Source organism: Agelaius tricolor, unplaced genomic scaffold, assembly GCF_023055355.1.
Source record: "Agelaius tricolor isolate 1412-34295 unplaced genomic scaffold, bAgeTri1.0.p SCAF_22, whole genome shotgun sequence".
In the NCBI taxonomy this organism is placed as follows: Eukaryota; Metazoa; Chordata; class Aves; order Passeriformes; family Icteridae; genus Agelaius; species Agelaius tricolor.
Genome location: NW_027269282.1, coordinates 2,095,768 through 2,116,739, shown reverse-complemented (window position 1 = coordinate 2,116,739; position 20,972 = coordinate 2,095,768). Strand labels below are relative to the sequence as shown.

Genomic DNA, 20,972 nt, shown 5'->3' with positions numbered 1-20,972 from the left:
TTCATCTCTGCTTATTCATCCAGCCAGAAGATCAACAGTCACTAACAATTCTGGTCTGCCTGCCTGTTTTCACCAGTACTGTCAAAACTGCTCATGCTTTGGTAAAGGAAAATGTTGCATGCAATCCAAAAGATTCACAGCCTTCTCCATTTTGTGTTTATTGCTAAGTGCAGAAAGTAAAATAAAGGTATGTCAGAGGAGAGTCTTCACTGTGACACTCACCTGAGCCTGAGGAGTTGGTGACACCCATTGGAAATGCAGCAGAGAGAGATTGGTTTCACACAGCATTTTATTTGGCTGCTTCCTACTCAGTATGAGCTACACTTAATTATTGGATCTGGATCCAAATAATGCAGGAGGCCTTGGCATTACCAGCTCTTAAATGGGACAGGCTGCACAATGAGGTGATGGATAGATGTCCCTTGACAGGAGCAGAGCTAAAGCAGTGGGGTTCCCAAACTGACTGTAATTTCACACTGGGCTGTTGGCAGATGGAGAGGGATAGTAAGAATTGCAAACTCAATTGTGCTTGAAAAGATTCCTCTGTGACTACTCTTCTTCTTCAAAAGTTACAGCCTTGTTGAAAGTTTATCTTTTATCTCTGAAGTAGATAAGAGATAATACCAGTAGACATGATGCTTTCATTTGGAATACTTTTCCTGTGCTTAATTCATTGCTGCTTCTGAGTTCTCCAGAAAGGGATAATGAAATTATCAATGGCTGCTGAAAATGGTTTCAATAAAAAAGGAGGGGAAATGAGGCTTGAAAAATACTGGTTTTATTGTGTACAAATGTGATTAATGCAACATAATCTGATTGGAATATAGCTTGTGTCCTGGAAACATTGCCAATTTAATGCCAAGGTTTGGTGTACTGCAAAGATTTTATTGCAAAATTGCTTATGCTTTCAGCTTGTAGCATTTCCCTTCTCATCACATGGGAAAAGATATGGGAAAGACAGGTTTAGTGTTTCCCAACTCAATCCAAAGTGCAACATGCATAAACAGGTTTTGCCCTTTCCTCAGGTAGATGTTCGTGTCAAAGCCATTCTTGCAATTTGGAAGAGGAAATTTTTTCACACTCTCATCTGAGCTTTTAAATGCTTTCCTGTTGACTCTGGAAAAGACACACTCAGCCAGAAGGCAGAATTGGATTGTTGCTGTGTGTGATCTGGGAGAAACTGTGACAGCAGAATTGAGAACTGGTTCTTCAGTCCATCTACTGTTTTTACTGTAGCAGTCTGTCAGGTTCCTGTGTTTCAGTTTTGTTTAATTTTCATGAGAAATGGGACTGATGAATTTGTACCTTGTATGAAAAAAAATTCTGGATGGCACAAATGAAAAACAAATCATAAATGTGGGAGTTTTATACATGAAAGATTGAGCTGAATACCTAAACTACTGAGCTTGTAAACAACTGCAGCATATCTGGATGTCAGTTCAGGTGCTGTTATTGTCTGTTTATTAGTGCTGTGTTCTAACGAGGCACTCCTGCTTAGGTTAAAGGTTTGCCTTTAGTTTCATCGTGATGTAAGGACCACAGGCTTTGAGGCTCTTTTGGGGAGATACTAAGCAGTTTTGCTTCTTTCCCAGTTTGCTGGATAACGCAGTTATTGTGTCATGCAGAAATAACGTGGTGGCTGGAGAAGGGAGTTGGTAGATGTGCAGGAGAAGCCTTCCAACTCTCCTAGCCAGGACTGGGAGATGCCCTGACTGTTGCACATCTGCTGTCTGCCTTTTCACATTTGCACATTGCCAGTTTGACAGGTGCAGATTTTGCAGATTTCAGAGGCAGGGTTAGCCATTGGTGTGTTAAAGCTAAAGGCAGACGGAGAAGCCAAATTGTTCCAAGTATGCTTTGAGCTGGATGTCTTTTCAAATACCAGTGCAGTGATTATTGTCCCTGCTCTCTTTGTGTTGCTGCTCTTCAGAGCCTGACCATTTAAAGCTGTGTAATGAGCAAATGAGCTCTGGAGCTGTGGGATCTCACATGCTGGCATTGGGAATGAGGAGTGGAGAGAGCATGTGGTGCTTGCTCTGTCCCAGTAAATCACTGACTGACAAACTGCTAATCTGCTGTCTGTGGATTCTTGAAGAATCACGGTGATAAACAGAAGCTGCTGAAAGAATGAGTCTTCACAGTGTAAGGAAAGTTTCAAAAGCTGCTATATTCTGTTTTCTTGCTCTTAAAAACAAGATGATAACACCAAGCTGGGTCAGCAGGCTGTTAGTACACCAAGGAAGGCTCGATGAAAATAGGGAGGCATTTTTCAATCTAATCGACCCCCTTATCTAGTAATCCTAATACCACAACAGAAGTACTATTAAGTTGCAAATACCCTTGTGATGACTCCAACAGCTTACTCTGTAGGAGGAACCAAAGCTGAGAGTACAGAAGGCTTTAACTCTGAGATCACATGTGTGCCATTGCTTTGTGAATGCCTTATTTTAGCACTACAGAAAAACTTGTGTGTGTGGCTTCTTGCCAGCACGGGCACTTGTGCTGCATCTCAGCCCAGGTGCACACTGTTAAACAAATGTGTAGCCTTGGAGGCTCACTCTCTTCAGTCAATATGGAGAAAAATAAGAAGCTGAATCTGTTTGGATGCTGATAAACCTGAAAAATGCCTTAGATATTTTATATTAATGACTTCTAGACCTTTTAGTAATTTGCTTCTTATTTCTAGATGATAGAAAATTATCTTTGAACCTGAAGCCCAAGAAACTATTTCTTCCCTGTTCATAAGTCTTTACTGAAGAACTAAGCCCATATTTTGGCAAAGTAGTTTGTTTCCATGGAAATGCAGGGATATTTCCAATATGGGATTATAACTCACAGTGGGCTGTATCTGAGAGAGGTAAATTGTGAAGGCCATTTGTTAAGCACAGAAAGCATTCTCTTGTGTCAGGGAAACTAAAAATTTCCTGTGAAAGAAGAGGTGATTCTGTAGTAATTTTTAAAATATTAATCCAGTGCAAAGGAAAGTCAATAGCTATGTCAACTATTAAAATATAGACAAACTGAAGTTTCCTTGAAATGCAGAGTCTGTCTGAGTTGCTTCTCTCAACATGCACAATGTGACCTCAGTGCTGCTGTTCTTACCTCAAGCCATTCATTTTTATTCAGCAGAAGAAATCTTTCCAACACTAAGCTCTGCTCTGCCAGCCTCTGAGGCATATTCAAACAGCCCAAATCTTTGTTACATTGAAGGCAAACAAAGTGCAGCAGCAGAGAGCTAAAAATATCTGGAATTTACCAATGAGAGCACTAATAAGCCTGCTTTGGGAAGAGTTAAAGCTGATGATACTTGACAACACTTGTTTTTAATACAAGCAGAAAGGCAACAACAACCTGAGGTGTGGACCCAGCAATTCAGAGCCAGGCTGCACACACAGCGCTGTGTCAGTCCTTGAAGCAACAACAAATCCTGTCTTCACACAGCCTGTTAGCATGCAGAGCAGGAGAAGGGGAGCTGATAGAGTTCCAGGTTAGAGGTTTTAGAGCTGAAAGCTCTGCTGAGCACTTGGGGATGTTTGCAGGAGCATTAGAGGGAAGGAATTTTCCACTGCTCTTAGGCTGCAGTGGGTGCTCTGCTTCGGCTGGGGACTGCAGAGCCCTGGTGCTGCCCTGTAGGGGAGCTCTGCTTTCCAGCCAGAGCCCCGAGTTTGGTGTGGTCAGAAAAGGGTGCCAGGGAGCCACTGGAGCTCACATCCAAAGATTTCAACCCTCTGATGATCAGTGAACCTTGCCTTAGTTTCTGTTATCAGATTTACTGTCAAAAACATCTGTGGGCACAAAGGCGCTGTGCAAGATCTGGCTGCTCATGCAAGGCACAGCAGCTCGTGTGTTAAGCATACAAAAGTGTTCTGGGATGTACCTGGAGGTTTTGTCAAGGTATTGTTTGCTGATCTCTACAGACACATAACTTCTAATGAAATAGAAAAGGTACATTAAATATTGGAGTGTGCTTTAAAGCTCAGCTTTGTCTTACTGCCCAGGTCAGTTCTATGTTTGAAAATGTTTCTATAGGTAAGTGAAAATTATACTCAATCTGGCAGTAGTTTCTTCTCATTTAGACTGAAAAAATAAAAATTCAAAGAAACAAACCAATGTTGTTACCCATTTTGTTTGGTATTATGAAAAGACAATTTAAATATAGGCTGAAATGCTGCAATTCTGCTTTCCATAGTACCGTACATTTTTATTTATGGTTAAGTGCTTAAAATCAAACCCCAGGAGACAAGAGGACTGGAGACTGTTCCTAATTGGTTTTCAACTCATTTTGACTGTAGACAAACCCTTTATGGTCACAGTTCAGCCGAGTTCATAAACAAATGGCAAGTCAGAAGTTCACCACATTCCTAATTGAAAACATGTGAGTTGTCCCATGGATTTCATTTGGGATTTCTTGTGGTTGCAGCCAGGCACGTTTACCACTTTGTCAGTTTGTTTACAGGCACTGAGCTCCCAGGTCAGCACAGCACAAAGGTGCTCATTGCCTGCACACAGGGCACATGTTTATGTGGGCAGAGATGACTCAAACCACTGCTGGACACACCAGAGCTTTAAATAGGAGTGTTTTTGCCTTCATGGCCAGTGAGGATACTGTGAAGTGAAATGCCTTCAGTGGCTGTGGCAGGAGCTGAGGATAACACTTGATGTGTCATTGGAAAGAGAGATACAAGGGAAGGGGATTTGGAGGTCTGTGGTTATCCCCATTTCTGGGATTGCCAACCCAGCTGAGTATTTCTACAGAGGGTCCCACAGTACAGGTACCTCTGCAGGGTCTGTAGTTCTCATGGGAAAGAAAATCCTCAGCTTTATTTCCAGTGCAAAGTGACAGCACCCTGCCAGGCTGTGCAAGCCAAGCGTGAGCCTGGGCTCCCATCAGAGCTGAGCAGTCTGACTGCACTGTCAAAACTGAGGGTAGTTAACACCCAGGTGTGAAACTTAAACATGACATTCAGATTCCTTCCTGTGTAAGTAATGAATTATTTTAACATGGAGAGCAGCATAGCTTGAGAAACCTTAGCATTCCCCTTTTGTTGCATTTCAGTGGCAGTGCCTGACAATACCTGCCTGATTAGAAAAGGCCCTGTAACACAGAGGCTGAAGTCATTACTATGCTGGAGCAGAAATCCTCCTCCTTTCCTCTTGTATATCAAAAGTGGCATTGCTCTGTAACAAATTTTAAAGATAAGATGCCCTGAAAGGAGGGTCAGTGTGTAGAGGTCAGATAGCATTCCTCACTACCTGATTCCTTCTGGGGATCATCAGGGACCTCTGGCCCTACAGCTGAGACACTTTCCTCATACTATGGCAGCATGTGAAATGCTTGCCCAACACTTAAACACTTGCCCAACACTTAAAATGTACTTAAAGTACATTTAATTGGTGTTGTTATTTCAGTAGGGTTTGGTTTTTAATTAAGTCAAGTGTCCCAAACACCTCCAGGACTGGTCACTGGCTGCTTCCCTCTGGAATCTCAGCTGGAGTTGCAGATTAGATGATCAGAATTGACAAGGAATGAGTATTTGGAGCTTGTGTGAAATAGCCAGTGGCGGTGATATTGTGGAGGGGTGACTGTCACAGACACAGTGTAGTGGACAGCAAATGCCTGACTGTGGAGCCATGTGTAGAGGAGGTATTGACAGAATGGTGAATTCTGGGGATAGATCTATCCTGTTCTGGGACCACTAGGATCTCATTTGATAGACATTGTTGAGGCAGGATACATAGAAATTTGTACTGTTGCAGGGAGTGGGTTTGTAAGAGGGAACCTCAGTCCTCGAGGCTTTAACTGAGCAGTTTTTGTCAGTACACCACTGATACAAATCTATTCCTAATACTCACTTGCATACTTGGTGAACCAAACCCACTACACATTACTTATTTGTGGTGCAATTCAGAGCAACACTTCGATCCTGCTGTGTAAGTCAAGTTTGTGTAATTTCAGAAATGTATTTGTACAAGCTTAATTATGCATGTTGTGCCTGAGACATATAAATCTGGATCATGGCAGCTCTCCACCTGCCCATGTATGTCCCTAACTGCCTGATTTGCATGCCTTACTCACTGGAGAATAAGCAGCAACTGAAAAAACCTGTTTTTAGTTATTTTGCTTTCATTTCTTCAAGACTTAACACAAAGTAGTTGGGCTGCATTTCCTGTGCTTCAGAGAAAAGGCAAAACCCTGTGCGTTATGTGTCTACATTTTGGCTTATCTGTCTTTGTGTGACCTCTGGAGAACCCAGAGAGTAGGTAGCATTTCTCAAGATTGAGTATTCATTAAAGCTTTTTGCAACCCTTTTGGAGGAGGTCATCACCTGTAGTTGAAGAAATACTGATCTTATCTGGACAGCTGCAAGTCAACAGCACAGACAGCATGGGGAGCACAGCACCTGCGTGGGGAAGGGCTCGAGACAGAGTGTGCCCAAGGGATCAGAGCAGGGATGCACCACTGCAGGAAGCAGCTGCTCCTGTCAAGTGCCCTGACAGTGTGGGTTTGGTTTGGGGGGCGTCACAAGCGCCTCTCCCTGGGCTGCTCTTGCCTTCCAGCTGGGAGGTAAGGCAGGTGAGGAGTTGGCAGATGGAAGGGATGAAACTCCTTCAGGAGGTGGTAGGGCGTCATAAGAGAGCAACAAATGGAGAAAAACCAGAGGCAGGTGCAAATGGTGCTTCAGGTCATCGTTTAGTGGTTCTGGCTCTGCCTCTCTGCCCAGAGGAGCTGCTCTCCCTGCAGGCTTCTGTTGTAGCAACCTCCTGATCTTGTTTTTCCCTTCCTAAATGAAGGTTCTGGTGAAGGGCAGCTGCTTCCTCAAAGCTGCCTTGGTGGTATGGGAAGTCAGTGTGTTGTCACTATTCCCAATTCAGGGCTTTTCCCAGCACCAAATCCATAGTGATTGGAAATAAAATGGCAGGCAGGACTGCTGGCAGGTGTGCAGTTTGAGACAGCAAATGCATCTCACAAATGGGAGGCAATGAAGCAGTGCAGAAAGGGGTCATCATTTTAACTTCAACTCCTGCTTCTCTCCCAAGATCCATGAGTACCTTGCAAGAAGTATTGGCATGGAACAAACCATGTCACATCTTCAATGAGAAACGCCCTTGCCTGAATTTTTGTGTGTGGGAGCAGCAAGGGAAGATACGGGCAGCCCCTAAAGGGTTTTCTCCTCCCCACAGCTTAAGCAGAGCCATCACATGTACTTCAGCCTTCCCCAGCTATTCATTTTGAAACAAAACAGGCCTTAAACGTTTATTTTCAGAGAAGCCTTCCAGGAGGTCTGCATACTTTTGTGGGTCATTTTTGCAACATCATTCCAACCAGTTCAGCTCTGTATTTAGTGCAAATTGGATCTGAGAGATACTTCTTGATTACTCTGCTCATACCTGTAAGCTGCAAAGTATCCCTGGCGTTCTCCCTGTGTGTGCTTGCCAGTGAGAGCCCTGCAGAGCTGCTCTGTGTGCAGGTTTGGTGCTGGTTGTGCTGTGGTGCTGTGCCTGTGACAGCCCACGTGTGTCCCAGGGTACATTTAAATGCAGACGTGCCCACAGACTGACCCGATGTGCGAGGCTCTCCCTGGGAGCACCTGCAAGGTGTAGGGCAAAATTCTCTTCTCAGCTTCCCAGAGTAGCTCCTGACTCAGTCTCCCAAGCCTCCTGCATTGACACATGCAGGCATTGTATGGTGTGAAAGGGTGTCCTGAAAGGAGTGAATTGTCACTGACTGAGGAATGGACCATGATGGCAAAGCTGCAAAAAGAGCACGAGACCTTTTCTTGAACCAGTTCCACTGTGTCTGAGAGAAACAGGAAGGATTTGTACCACCTGGCAATGTGCTTGTAGCCTCTTCCTCCTAATTATCCCTGAGCTGATGATCTAAGACTGCTTTGTGGATATGAGGACAGAATTTTGCCTGTGGGATGCACGATTACCAACTGTGCCTCTTCTGTAAATCAGTTGTAAGTGTATTTGGAATAACTGCCAGGCCAGCTTCTGAGCTTGCCAGAGGACAGAGCTCCAGCAGACACAGTCCCACATGGCACAGAGCTGTTGCAGTTTTAAAATCAGTCTGATTTTTTTCTTTAACAGGGGAGCCCAGTGTAACTCCGTCAAGCCTGGAGTGACACTCTGAATCTGCATCTGCCTCATGTGAGTTAAAATCCTGGCAGCAGCATTTTGCATAAACTGGAGCCTCTGTAGAGAGCTTTTTTTTTTTCTTTTTATTTTTTTTTTCCTTTTCAGGAAGCCTATAAAATTGTAACTGTATGTGTCTTGGCAGCAAAGGTAAACACAATCACACAAATGCATGAGAATTGCATACCTTACTGCACAACCCCTGCTCATTCCAGACCAGCTTCCCTGCTAGCACATCCTCTGTCAGTCAGGGATCACTCATCACAGACCTGAGGCTTGCAGTGTTCACTCTGGGGTACTGCTTTTTACCTTTTAATGGTGTATTGTTAAGCCAGGTAATGGTATTAAGAGGAAGTTGGAATGCTGTCAACTGGCTTCTGTTTTTTTAAAACCTTTAATTGTTTTCTTTCCACCCCGGTTGCATAATCCATGAGCACTGGGTGCTGATTGCCCTGTGCTGCTGAAGCATCTGCCTGTGTTGGAACAGGACTATTAAAATAACAATTCCTCTGGAGCTGAGGACTGCCATCAAGCAGTAAGAAAAAGAAGTAGCTCGTGCTTTGGTTTTACTGTCATCCCATGTGTGTTGGGCAAGGATGGTGTGAAACTGTGTTTGTGGCTCTGCCTCCTCCCCTGTCACAGAGCTGGGAATGCTCAGAGACTGTGCCCTTCTCAGCTGGGTGAAAGAGCTGGGCACAGGAGACTGCGTGGCAAATAGCTGAATTAATGATGTGGCCATGACACACAAACTATCTCCATCAGAGGTAACAGGATTCAGCAACCAAGTCTGAGGGAGGGGATATTCAGCAAAGTTTAAAACCATGTTTTCATCATGCAGCTGCAGAAAAAAGTATTGATCTGTCCTCTCCACTCTGTTTCCTCATGGCTCCCTGAAGACATGAGAGAGAGCAACCAGCCCCGAGTATGATAATATGTGAATTTGAAATAATGTGAATATGTGAATATTGAAATAATGGAGTAACGCCTGTAACTGGGGCATCTTCCCCAAATGTGCTGCCAGAGTTGCAGTGATGTCAGCCTGTCCTTTCTGGATCTGAGGAGGTGGATGGTTTGTTTGCCCAGAGGAAGTTCCAGTTACTCAAATGGGCTTATGAGAAATGTCAGGGGGTTTGTTCCAGGTGATGCAGGCAGTGCTGTGGTGTAGGGTGCTGTCAGGGTGGCCTCAGGGAGCTCTCAGTCTCTTCCCAGCTGTGTGTGTAATTAAAGGAAAGTTTACCTGGAACAGTAAGTGTGCTGGTAACTAGAGAACATTTATTGTCCTTTCAGGAGTCCAGTTTCCTGTGTCTCTGTTTAGTTCATGTGTCAAGGAGAAGGCTCTCATTTTCCAGATATCATGGAGTAGTAGAAAGATAGAGATGGGATCTGAGGCATGAATGAGGTAATAGTTTAGTGTTATTCAAAGAGACATGAAGGAAGCAAAATCTAGGGCTTGAGAGGTAAGGGGAATAACTGTGCCCACAAAATAAACATTTAGATTAATCCTAATTAATGTACTGCCTCAGCAGAGACTTGGGATGATGAAGGCTGAGGTTGATACCTCTTCTTCAGCCTTTTTCCTAATGGTGCTTCAGCTTGTTTTCTCAGAGAGTTAAAAGGAGGTCTGTGGTGATTTTCTAAGATGGAGAGGCAAATACAGAAAGCAATAAATTGAACAAGCATATTTTGTGAGCAGCTGACCTTGTGTCCCACACAGCTGTTCCCTGGTGGAGTGTTAGAAAGATACACAGATTGCTCATCAGAAAGCCCTACAGTTTCCCTGGAAAGGCTCTGCTGGAGCTGTGATTGAACCACTTCTGCTTGTCCAGAGGAGATGCCAGTGGGCTCCTGCCCAGGTTCCTGTGTGGGCACCATCACTGTGGTTGGTGACTCAAGAAAGACCAGGGCTTCCTCAGAGAGATGTTTTGTTGGCAGTGATGTATTATGGATTGAGTTGGTAGCAAGGTCCATTTCCCAGGGGGCTGAGAAGGAGGAGTGCAGCAGCTTCCTGGACAGAGTGGGGGATTGGAGATTGGAGTCTGTTTCACTTAACGGGGAGCTGTACAGAGCTTTGACATTCTGAGAACATGTGCAGGTGTACTTACAAGAGTTTTCCTTGGGAAGTGCCTTTACTGTCCTGAATCAGAGGAATTCCTTATTCCAGATGATGCTCTGGTGTCACTCTCACAATTTTGTTCATCACCTAACTGCCTATTGCTCCCTCCAACTCTAGCTCACTCCCCAGAACTGCCTTGTCAGTCACTGCTTTCCTCATTAGCTGTGCCTTTTGATTGCTTATTCCTATCTATAGCTCAATCAATCTTTCCTTTCCTAAAGGATAGAAGAGACTACGTGCATTGAATGTTGTATTATGTTGTTGGTGTTTGCCATTGGTACAATATTGCTTGGAGATTTTGATAACTGCTTTATTGATTTGAGTTATCTGTTTAAGACCATTACAGGTTTGCTTATTACATTTTTAATGCTGTTCGTTTAATGGGGAAAATTAACTCTTGGGATTCTGGTACTTTTTAGGTTATTAAGAGAAACAGGAGCCCTCTGTCATGGGTACTGTGATCTCAGTCTTCTGGCAGTCTTGTTTCATCTAAAGCTATTGCCCTTTTATTTTTTTTTTAATATTTTATATATTTTCTTTCTCCTCTCAGATTAAATTTCTGTATCCCACACACTATATATATGCTGGTGATTACTGGACAAAGTATAGACAATATGTATTAATATGTACATGAAGCCCACAAATGTGTTGGATCTCTCTCAGGAAAAGCAGTCTGTCCTTTAATGAGTTTACTGTGTAACTTGCACATTTTCAGCTAAATTTGAAATATTCAAGTGTTGGAGGCAGTTGGACCCATTGAACCCATGGTAACCCTCATTGCAGTCAAGGGTTGTATTTATTTATCTCAGGACCAGTTTAAGACAGCAACATTATGGTATTCCACTCCTAAGGGGAAGGGAGCACCCAGGATTTGTAAGTGCTTGTGGTTGAAAGGAATGATGAAAGTCAGAGGGTCCACAGAAGCTTACAAAGTTTAGTTAGTAAATTATACTTGGCATGAGAATTGGTGTGTTAATCCCTGACCTTCTAGTATAAGCACACAGCAGTGGGGTTGGATAAAGGGGTATGGTAAAGGGGAAGAGAGAAAGGAAGAATGCAGGAAAAAGAGATCCCCAGTCCTGGCAGCAGCACTGCTGAGGTGCCTGGTGTCCTGGGGCACACACACACCCCAGGGCTTTGTGGCAGTATCTTTTTATAGATGAGTCTTCCCCACCTTGAAAACAGGGCTCTTGTTTTCTATGGAAATCAGTTACCATGTGCACTCCATTCTTCCAGACCTTTCTGAAAATGAATTGGAGGGTCTTGGGTGGTCTTGAGTTCCTCCATACAGTCCATGCCTGCTTCTCAACCTCATTCCTGCACTGGAGCTGTGCTGTGCTTATCTCTGGGAGCCAGAGCAAGGACATTTGCCCCAGAAAAGTGCTGTCCTTACCTCCACATAGCCCCCTTCTCCAGCCACATCCTGTTCTTTCTCACAACATGTTATTACCAACAATCCCTGGCTGTTATTACCAACAATCCTTGCTCAGCTTCAGGACTATCCAGCTGTCTCAGTGTTTGAAACATGCACATTAGCCCCTTATCTTCTGGGCTCATGCAGACGTGCAGTGAGCGTAAACACCCTGCCAGAGAAACCCTGTGATTTCCATCTGTCCTGATTGCCTTTTAGTTGTAATTTAATGATCTGATTAAACAGTAACATTTTCAGCACATGGGAAGGTCATTTGCAGGAAGAAGAGAGGCTGCATGGTAGGAATGACTTAGTTGAACAAGTCCATTTCTTTTGCATGGAGTGAAGGGAAGGTGTGTGTCCCAGATGAGCAGCTCCTCTGACATGTGAGAGCAGTGAGCTTGCTTTAAAAAGTAGCATTTTGATGCACAAGGGTAATAATGAACAGATTTTTTGCAGTTCCATATGGTGTTATTAACAAACAAATCATATGTTAACCTGACAGCTCTACCTTCATGCTAACTTAGTCTGCAGCAAACATTAATTCCCCTGATATGAAATCTGGAGCAATACTGAACTTTGGGATTGTATCCAGAGCAGTTACAGTAGCACAGAAGTGATGAATTTCAGGCTTTCTAACCTCCAATTTATTGGTTTCTTTATCAGTTTGCAAAAACATAGCAAACCAAAACCCTGTTGGAGCAGATACAACAGGGAGTGTTCATGCATCTGCCTAACAGGACTGCAGGGAGAGGAGCTGCTGTTTGAAATACATTTTTCCTGATGCAGAGAGCTGTGATGAAATGATGGATATTTCATCTGGTGCACTCTGCTGCTGAAATTGAAACTGCAGCTCTGCTTCACTGCAGCCCTGGGGCAGGAGCTGATTCCACCATGCTCTGGGCTGGGGAACCCGAGGCATCAAAGGAGGGAAGGGTATGTGGAGGAGGGAGAATGGGTACATTGCTTTTAATTGCCTTCTTGTTTAATCCCCTAGCAGTTTACAAATTTTCTAACTGAAATCTCATCTTGGTACAGTGTATAAATCCCCTGAATACGAATCTCTTGGATTTGACCTGACCGTAGAAAGATTAGTTTCCATTGGATACCCTCATGAGCTGCTCAATTTTGTGTATGATCCTGCATTCCCTACCAGGTAAATGACTCGTGGATACCAACCCTGCTTGCTCCAGACCCCCAGTGCTTGTTCTGTGAAGTTCACAGGCAGCATGTGAGGCCAGCTTTCCAGTTGTGGGTGTGAAGCCTATGGCTGGCCACAGATCATGGGGAAGGGGGAAGACTAATCCAGTATGGGGGGGCCTTTGTGCACATGGACCCTCGCCAGCAAAGAGGGAGTGTGCAAAAAAAACCCAAAAAACCCTACTGAAAACATGGGCCAAAAATAGCCCTTCATAGCAAAGACAGCAGAGACACAATTGGACTGGGAGTGAAATCAGAATCAGGGGGAGGATGAGCCTTTACTGTCCAAGAGGCTGTTGGGATGTCTCAGAACATTTTTCTTTAATGATTTTAATTAGTAGTGTTGTGGTGCATAAGACATCCTGAAAATTAAGATGACAGTAAACAAGAATAGAAGTGGGACCAATCAAGTTTTCTTGTCAAGATGAATCAAATGTCAAAACCACTTGATTTAGTAACTTTTTTATTTTATAATTTTACACTAAGTTAATGGTGCAAAATTACTCAATTCCTATATTTACTCTTGTGGTGGGAGAGGTAAAAAGGACATTATTTTGAACAAAGCTTTTGATCTAACTCTGCACCTCCAAGTTCTTTCCACTTGTGCCTTTGCTGGATTTTGCTTCTTTGACCCCTTTGGAGTTTCTTTACAAAAGACTGGAGCAGAGGGTCTGTTGATTTGTTCCAGTTTTGGTCTGGCAGCCTCCTTCCTTCCCTCCTCCCAGCACATTTTACACTGAGAGTTGCTGCTGGCTGTGCCCTTGCCTGTAACAAGGCATAGCCCTCACAAACCTGTGATGAGAGCTCTGTTAAATCCACCACCTTCATCCCAGGGAGGGGACAGAAGGGATATCTCTGTGGGAAGGCTGTGTTTGCCAGATGCAGGCTGCTAGATAAATGAGACAGAGTTTTGCCAGAGTCAGAACCGGTCCAAAGTGATGTGCCATGCTCACATGCCCCATCTGGCTTTGTCTGTGACAGAGCCATGAAAAAGCAGAGAGAAATTCCTTTTTCACATCTCACTGTTCCCTGCAGCCTGTCAGGGGTGTCAGGTTTGTGACCCTGTGGAAGAGGCCCACAGCTCCCCTGGTAGATGCACATTACAGCAGCTCTGTTCTGATGCCCCATGCCAAGTGAGCAAAGCTGTTCTAGAGCTCTTCTAGCTGCTGTTAAAATGGTCACCCCTTAATGCACTTGCCTTTTCATATCCTAAATTGCTTTCTTGACAGAGGCCTGGTGTTTGACACCCACTATGGAAACCTGCTGAAAGTTGATGCCTATGGGAACCTCCTAGTATGTGCACATGGCTTTAATTTCCTCAGAGGGTGAGTGCAGACTCTTGGCTGTTCTTTTTGACTTAATTCACTCTATTGTGTCAGTGATCCTCAGGGCACCCATTGTATATGGAGTCACAGGGACTCTGCTGACAGCAGAGGCTGTGTTGGTGTTCCTGCAGCTCCAGGATCAGCTGTGGGTGAACTGAGGGTCTCAGGTACAGCAACAGCCCAGATGTTTACAAGGGCTGTGCCACCACAGGCACATCTATAGCGAGCTGGGAATAGAGGAACATGTGCTGTGGGGAAGAGTTGGGGTCATCCAGGGGTTCTTCACCTGTCCTGGCACAGTTTAACATCAGCAGCTTGTCAGTCAAGACAAAGCCATTGTATGTGCCCCATGAGACTGTCAGCTCCACAGCCATTGCTAAGAAAGTTTGAGGGCCTGAGCTGGTTTGGGGTAGGAACAATCTTTCTCTACCCCTTCATGTTTCTGACCTTTGAGGGTGTCAGAACTGAGCATTGCCCACCATTTCCTGCAGCCTTTCCTGGCTGCTTGTGTCTTGTCCCAGAGAAGGTGCTTTAGGAAGCAGAGAGGATTGCAGTGCCACGTTCCTGATGTGTCCCAGCAAATCCTCACTCCCACATTCCTGCTGCAAGGGCATATGAATGGAAGGCAAGGCAAGCTCAGGGGCCCCAGGTGACAAACCTTGTCATCGCAGGCCTCTCTTAAGTCCTTGCATCAGGACTCCAAAAAAGCCTTTATGTGTGCATTCAAGTTCCTCTTTGAGCCTAAAATGATCTTCAGTAGCTCCAGAAATTAGGGAGACCAGAATAATGATATGAGTTCAGTCACTGCCACCCTGCTGATGAATTGCAGAGGGCCCCACACACACCTCCTGCAGCAGAGCCCTGCACACCCCTGGCTGAGAGCTGCTGGGAGAGTGGAGAGCAACACATGGAAAGTGGGGGAGAGTTTAAGATAAGCAAACAATGAAAGTGCAGATGATTTAAAGCATCCTCCTAGCCAGCAGCATGGGGCTTAAGGTCAAGCTGTGGACTCTGGACAACTCTGTGTCCCTGGATAGGCTCAGTTTGCTGACTCAGCAATGAGGACTTGGTCCTGGCTCTGCTGGAGTCAACATGGCCCAGGGAACACCCCTGGATGCACTTTTGCTCTTCTGCCAACAGTGCATGTGGGGAAGCTGGGTGTTGACTAAAGCACAGCAGACTTTGGTTAGTGAACCCTGCTACAACTCTGTTTTGCAGGTCAGCACATTTTATCTTCTTTATGTTTTGTGGTTTCACTCTTCTCCACTTTATTTGTTCTCAGGCCTGAAACACGGGAGCAATATCCAAATAAATTTATCCAGAGGGATGACACAGATAGATTTTACATTTTGAACACGTTATTCAATCTACCAGGTGAGTCTAATGGGAGCCAACACGGGCCTCTTTCTGTGCCTTTTAAGCTAATAAAGCTTTGCTGATGTCGTACTCTGCTTTTCCATTTGGGTTTTTTTTTGCATGAATTTTCTTCCTTTGGGCACAAGGGCTGAAGCTAGCTGGCTGTATGATGTTATCCATGTCTCATAATCTCACTCTGTTTCCTTGCAGAGACCTACCTATTGGCTTGCCTGGTGGATTTCTTTACTAACTGTGACCGGTACACGAGGTTCGTATTCCCTCCACTCTGAGATGATGATGATGGAACAGGAAGATTGATATTATTTTATACAAGAGCAATACAGGACAGATGGAGCTGCTCTTAACATCAAAACCTAAGTGGTTTTGGTGGGCCGCCTATAATTTTGGGGTGCTGTGTTGATCTGTGTGTACAGCAGAGGCTGGTTATGAAGGTTTCCTTCAAGGGTACAGCAGAACCAGTATACTGACTGACATTGGTATTTGGGGCAGCATCTAGGACTGCACACTTTTTACAGGGTGATTACAGGCACCATTCAGTTCATTTTGAACCTGTCCATTGGAGCCATATCTGAGCTGGTAACTGAAAGGCTGAATTTCCTCAGCCAGTTACCACAAGTGCTTCATGTCATAATAAAGGACATGGCACACTTAGAGGTGAAGTCCTCAGTGTGGTATAAAAGGCTGTTTGTGCAGCAGGAGTATTTACCTTGCTGTCAAAAACATACAAGCATAAAAACAAGCTGTGGTTTGTACTAGCAGATGTGAATGCTCCTGTGCTGCTCATCACCTCATGTGATGGGTCATCTTTGCACGTATGTGAGTGGAAGGCAAAGGTTTGATGTGATTTCACCTGGGAGCAGAGGAGCTGTTTATGCTGGCAATCCATCAGGTGAAGTACCTTTTCTCAGGAGAGGCATGATGATTGCTGTCATAATAAATACAGCTCTGTGTAATCCTCCTTGATTTCTTCTGATGCAAGCTGTCATGCTGTCTCAAAGATACCTCCAGAGTATCTTGTAATTTCTGATGTTAATTCTAAGTGTTCAGCACAGAAGCAGTTCCTCCTCTCAGCCACATTGCATTTAGTTGATTTCCATGACTCTCCCTTCTTCACTGCTGGAAAGAGGGAGAAAGAGCACCACTGTTTATTTCCTCAGTACCATTCATCTTCTGTTAAATGCTGCAAATGGCATTTTTGCAGTTTTCTGCAGTCTTTTTACCTTCTTGTAATGTGGGTGAGAAGTAAGAGTTACAGTCACAGAAAGCTGTGGTACTGCCATGGAGGCATAGACATTCCTGGTCCTGTTAAACTGTGGTTGTAGCTTTCTTTCAAGCCTGAGCTGCAGTAAAGTAGTAGATAAGAAACCATGATGGTAAGATGAAAACACAAGCTCCAAACAGCGTTTTGAACTGTCTTGCTCCTTGGTGTGTTTCTTACCTGCTGTGACTGACTGCTAAAATCTCTCCTGTCTCCTCACAGCTGTGAAACAGGGTTTAAGGATGGAGACCTCTTCATGTCCTTCAGGAGCATGTTCCAGGATGTCAGAGATGCTGTTGACTGGGTTCATTACAAGGTGACTGCAAGAACTCCTTGGGATGTGTGTGGTTGTAACTGGGTTGGAGGGGCTGGTTTGGAATTCCTGAGTTCAGATGTTCTCTGCCTGCTGTGGGCAAGGGCCTTGCTTGGCCGCCTAGTGAGTAAATAATAGATTGCAATTGTATGGGAGTAAGTCAAGATCTCAGCTGCCCTCCTAGTATGGGAACATATCTGGCTTGGCTTCCTATTCCTTTTCATTGTGCCCAGATTTAATTTTTCTACTGTAATTCATGGGTTTTAGAGTGTGATGCCATGAGGGTATTTGCACTTCAAGTCCACAACTTGTACATTGTCCTAATTATTAAAGCAATATTCTACTGCAAATTGTTTACATTGGCACTATCCTATGTTGTCTAAAAAGTACTGGCATTAAAGAGAGAAATAGATCAGCTGTTCTCTAATTAGAGAAAAGCATTTCATCTTCTGCACACACTTGTGCACAAATTTAGAAAATAATTTTGTGAGCATTAGCATATGGCTAAAGTCTTGATTTTCTTGTTCTCCCTCATTCAAGCAATCTGTTGGGTGGGATGGAGAACCATCACAGGAGAACTCTGCTCACAGTTGTACTTGTGGTGGTCCTTTTACCCATGCAGAAGTCAGGAATCTATTTTTCTTTCCTTATGCAGTGTTGTGTGATACATGTTGGAGTTGGCCTTTGACTAAAGCATTATGGTCAGTGTTGGAGACAGGTCGTTAACTGTCTTGTTTGGTATGGCAAATCTATTTTTTGTTTGTTTCTATTGTATTCCCTTCTGAAAGGGTTAAAATGCTGTTGAAGTGGATTATTTACCATGGTGAGGGAATCGATGGATCACAGAGTTTGTGATGGTCCCTGCTACTCAAAGCCTCTCATCTCTAGAGTCACTGGTTCAGATTCGCCCTGGTTTGTACTTTCACAGCATTTTAAAGTGTGAAAGTTGGCATTACTTTGTTGTCTCTTACATCATACATTTCCATGACCTCACTGGGTTCTGTTGTTTCTATTTCAGGGATCGCTTAAGGAAAAGACCCTTGAGAATCTGGAGAAGTACGTGGTGAAAGATGTAAGTGTGAAGTTACTTTACTTGTGCTATGTGACATTCAGTACTGACTAAGCAGGCAAGAAATAAACATGCTGATTTGCTTTACTAAATCACAAAACGATAAGGCTGTGATTTCTATCATAATAACCAAAGACAAAGTGGAAAGTTCAGATGCAGCCTTTATTCTAAGCCAGTGATCCACATGATTTTGTATTGATGTGCACAGTTTTGTACATAAAATGTAAAAGCCAGAGGAAATGTTATCAAGGCGAGCACACTGGCAGAGCTCATGTTGTTTCTTTCAGTGGTGAAAGCAACTGTGTTCCCTGCCCATGCTTTTCTGCCCAAGCAAACCTCTCTTTAAAAAGCAACAGTTGAGCATCTTTTTAGCCACATGACAAGAAAGTTACACTTAGCCATGAGGGACAGTTCCTGAAAGACTCACCAGTGTCTAGTCTCTTGAGACCCCCAAAATGTGCGTTCAGCATATCTAATTGAGCAAGCTCCAGTGGTTCCCTTACTCCTGCCATCTCTGCAGTGTGCAAGGCCTCTCAGGACCACTCACAGAGTAAGTATTTTTTAGTTTAGGTGAGCTCTGTGGTAGATTATCACTTTAAAGCAGTTAACCTTGTTTCTAGTTACACGCCTACAGAATTCTTAGGTAAGTGTTCAGTGAGGTAATCAGCTATTTTGGCAATGGACTGAGATTTCAGATTCAATAAAAATAGCCCCAGGAATAAATTCTCCCTAATTTGAGGTTGGAATTATAATGCGTTCCAACTTGTGGCTCGTGAGCTCAGATTTCACCTGCCTCTGGGCCCATTTCGGGAACGGACTTGGAGCTGGAGCAGATCGGTGGGAGCAGCACAGGGTGCCTGGCACTGTGGTTGGCAAAGGCACTGCAGCCCTGCTGAGCCCTTCCCCCTCGCCTTCCTCCCCTGGGCTGTGCTCTGGAGGGGTTACCTGGATGGACCAGCAGCTTTCCTGGCTCTGGCCAGTGCACAACACGTGAGTTTGCTTGCTTGATGGTTTGATTTGCCTTTTTTTTGTCTGGTGGGATCATAGTTGAGTGTTTTTCCCATGATGCATGTACGTAACTTTGGTGTGTGACTTGGATGTTCCCCTTGGCTTCCAGGGGAAGCTGCCACTGCTGCTCAGCCGCATGAATGAAGTGGGGAAGGTGTTTCTGGTCACAAACAGCGACTATAAATACACAGACGTAAGTGCTGCTTGAATTGCTGAGTTGGTATTTCATGGAATAAGCAGAAGCCCAGCCAGTCATTTGGATGGGTTTTGATGGGACATCTTCTGATGGAGAATTGTGTGTTTTCTAATCTACTTGTAGGGTGTGTTAGTGGAGGATGCAGATGAAGCCTTGAGTCTCCTTTTGTCATTCTGGTTCTGGCACTGAGCTAGTATGGGCCTGGTTTAAGGCCCTCTGTGCTTCACTCAGTTCCTCAGCAATTAAAAGGCTGTAAGGGAAAGTGATACTCAGTTTTGGATTTTAGCATCCTTTAAAATGCAGACTTTCCTTTCAAGTGAGATAGATAGTCTGAGTACAGACAGGTCACCAAACCAAGGTCCTGGAGAGGTCTGAGATCCAGAAGAGGCTGTCTGCTAAGCTGAGAAATAAACACGGTTACTTCCAACTCCAGATGAATGTCAGGAGTGTTGCAACACTGCCAATCTAAAGATTTATATGCCATTTTAAAGCATTGCAAGATATGCCTGAAGCAGTGTGCAGCTTTCTGAGGCAGCTGTGTTATTTGGTTATAAAAACTACTGGTTTGATTCCTATCATTGTCCTGTTCCATTCATTTTGTCTCCAAATCTTATGCTGACTTCTGTGTAAATTCTAAAAATAAAATTCTGTAATCTGAAAAGATAAAATCAGAAAGCATGCTTTATAAACTACACAAATGCATGTCTAAAAGCACACATTTGAATGCTTTCTTTCTCTCTTTTAGAAAATTATGACTTACTTGTTTGACTTTCCACATGGACCAAAGGTATGTGAACTCTAGACTGCAGTTGCAGTAGACACTGATGTGCCTAATTATCTGTGTAGCTGGAAAGCATTTTAATCCTGCTTCATTGGCTGCGTGGGATTAGTTGCTTTAATCTGGTTAAAATACACTTGCTGGTTTGTGTCCTGTTTGAATGGGATCAAAGCAAATACAATATAACAAAAAGAAAAGGGGCATCATCTGGTCTCAGATGATAATCTGTGTTAATGATAACATTATTTCAATGATAAAACGTTTCAACTGTGGCATTTTGTAGATAGATTTCTTAGAAATCATGCACAATTATCACAATTATTTAGATGTTCTTTAAAAAAGCCATGATGGGAAGGAAATAGTTTTATAAAACAGCAGAAAGGTTTATGGCTGATTTTACCTTAATTATCGTAATTCCAGAAGTTTGTCATGCTGCTTTTTTTTTGCCTTTTTTTTTTTTTTTTTTTTTTTTTTTTTCCTGAGAGCAAGACTCAGCCCTGCAACTTTTGGAGAAAGGTTCATGATACAAATTTATACTGCTCTTTCAGTCTCCCAATGAGAGGCTATCTCATGTTCAAAAGATGTGTTCTCATACTGCTTTAAAAGCAGAAGGCAGCCAAGAGGGAAGTTTTGAGAGCACAGATACTCACCACAATTAATAGCTAAAGAAGCCCCTTGCTGTGGTCTTGATCTCACAAAGTGCAGAAACATGGAGCAGAAAGGGCTTGGTATCCTTTGGGCAGGGCTGTGATTCAAAGCCATGCTCTGTGGAATGGAGTCCAGGCATT

General features: G+C 43.8%; 1 protein-coding gene across 4 annotated transcripts in view; it reads left to right on the top strand.

The window, feature by feature from the left end:
* NT5C2 (5'-nucleotidase, cytosolic II) overlaps positions 1–20,972 on the top strand; it is a 59,997-nt gene that overhangs the window by 33,506 nt on the left and 5,519 nt on the right. For 2 of the 4 annotated variants that reach the window (XM_071446185.1, XM_071446186.1), the window contains 8 exons: positions 12,699–12,816; positions 14,090–14,185; positions 15,468–15,559; positions 15,752–15,809; positions 17,043–17,136; positions 18,152–18,205; positions 19,320–19,403; positions 20,152–20,193. In XM_071446185.1, the coding sequence (XP_071302286.1) occupies positions 12,699–12,816; positions 14,090–14,185; positions 15,468–15,559; positions 15,752–15,809; positions 17,043–17,136; positions 18,152–18,205; positions 19,320–19,403; positions 20,152–20,193 (638 nt within the window). Of the gene's footprint in view, positions 1–12,698; positions 12,817–14,089; positions 14,186–15,467; positions 15,560–15,751; positions 15,810–17,042; positions 17,137–17,945; positions 18,046–18,151; positions 19,193–19,319; positions 19,404–20,151; positions 20,194–20,972 lie in introns of those variants that run through there. The other 2 variants (XM_071446188.1, XM_071446187.1) reach the window with 2 other exon arrangements.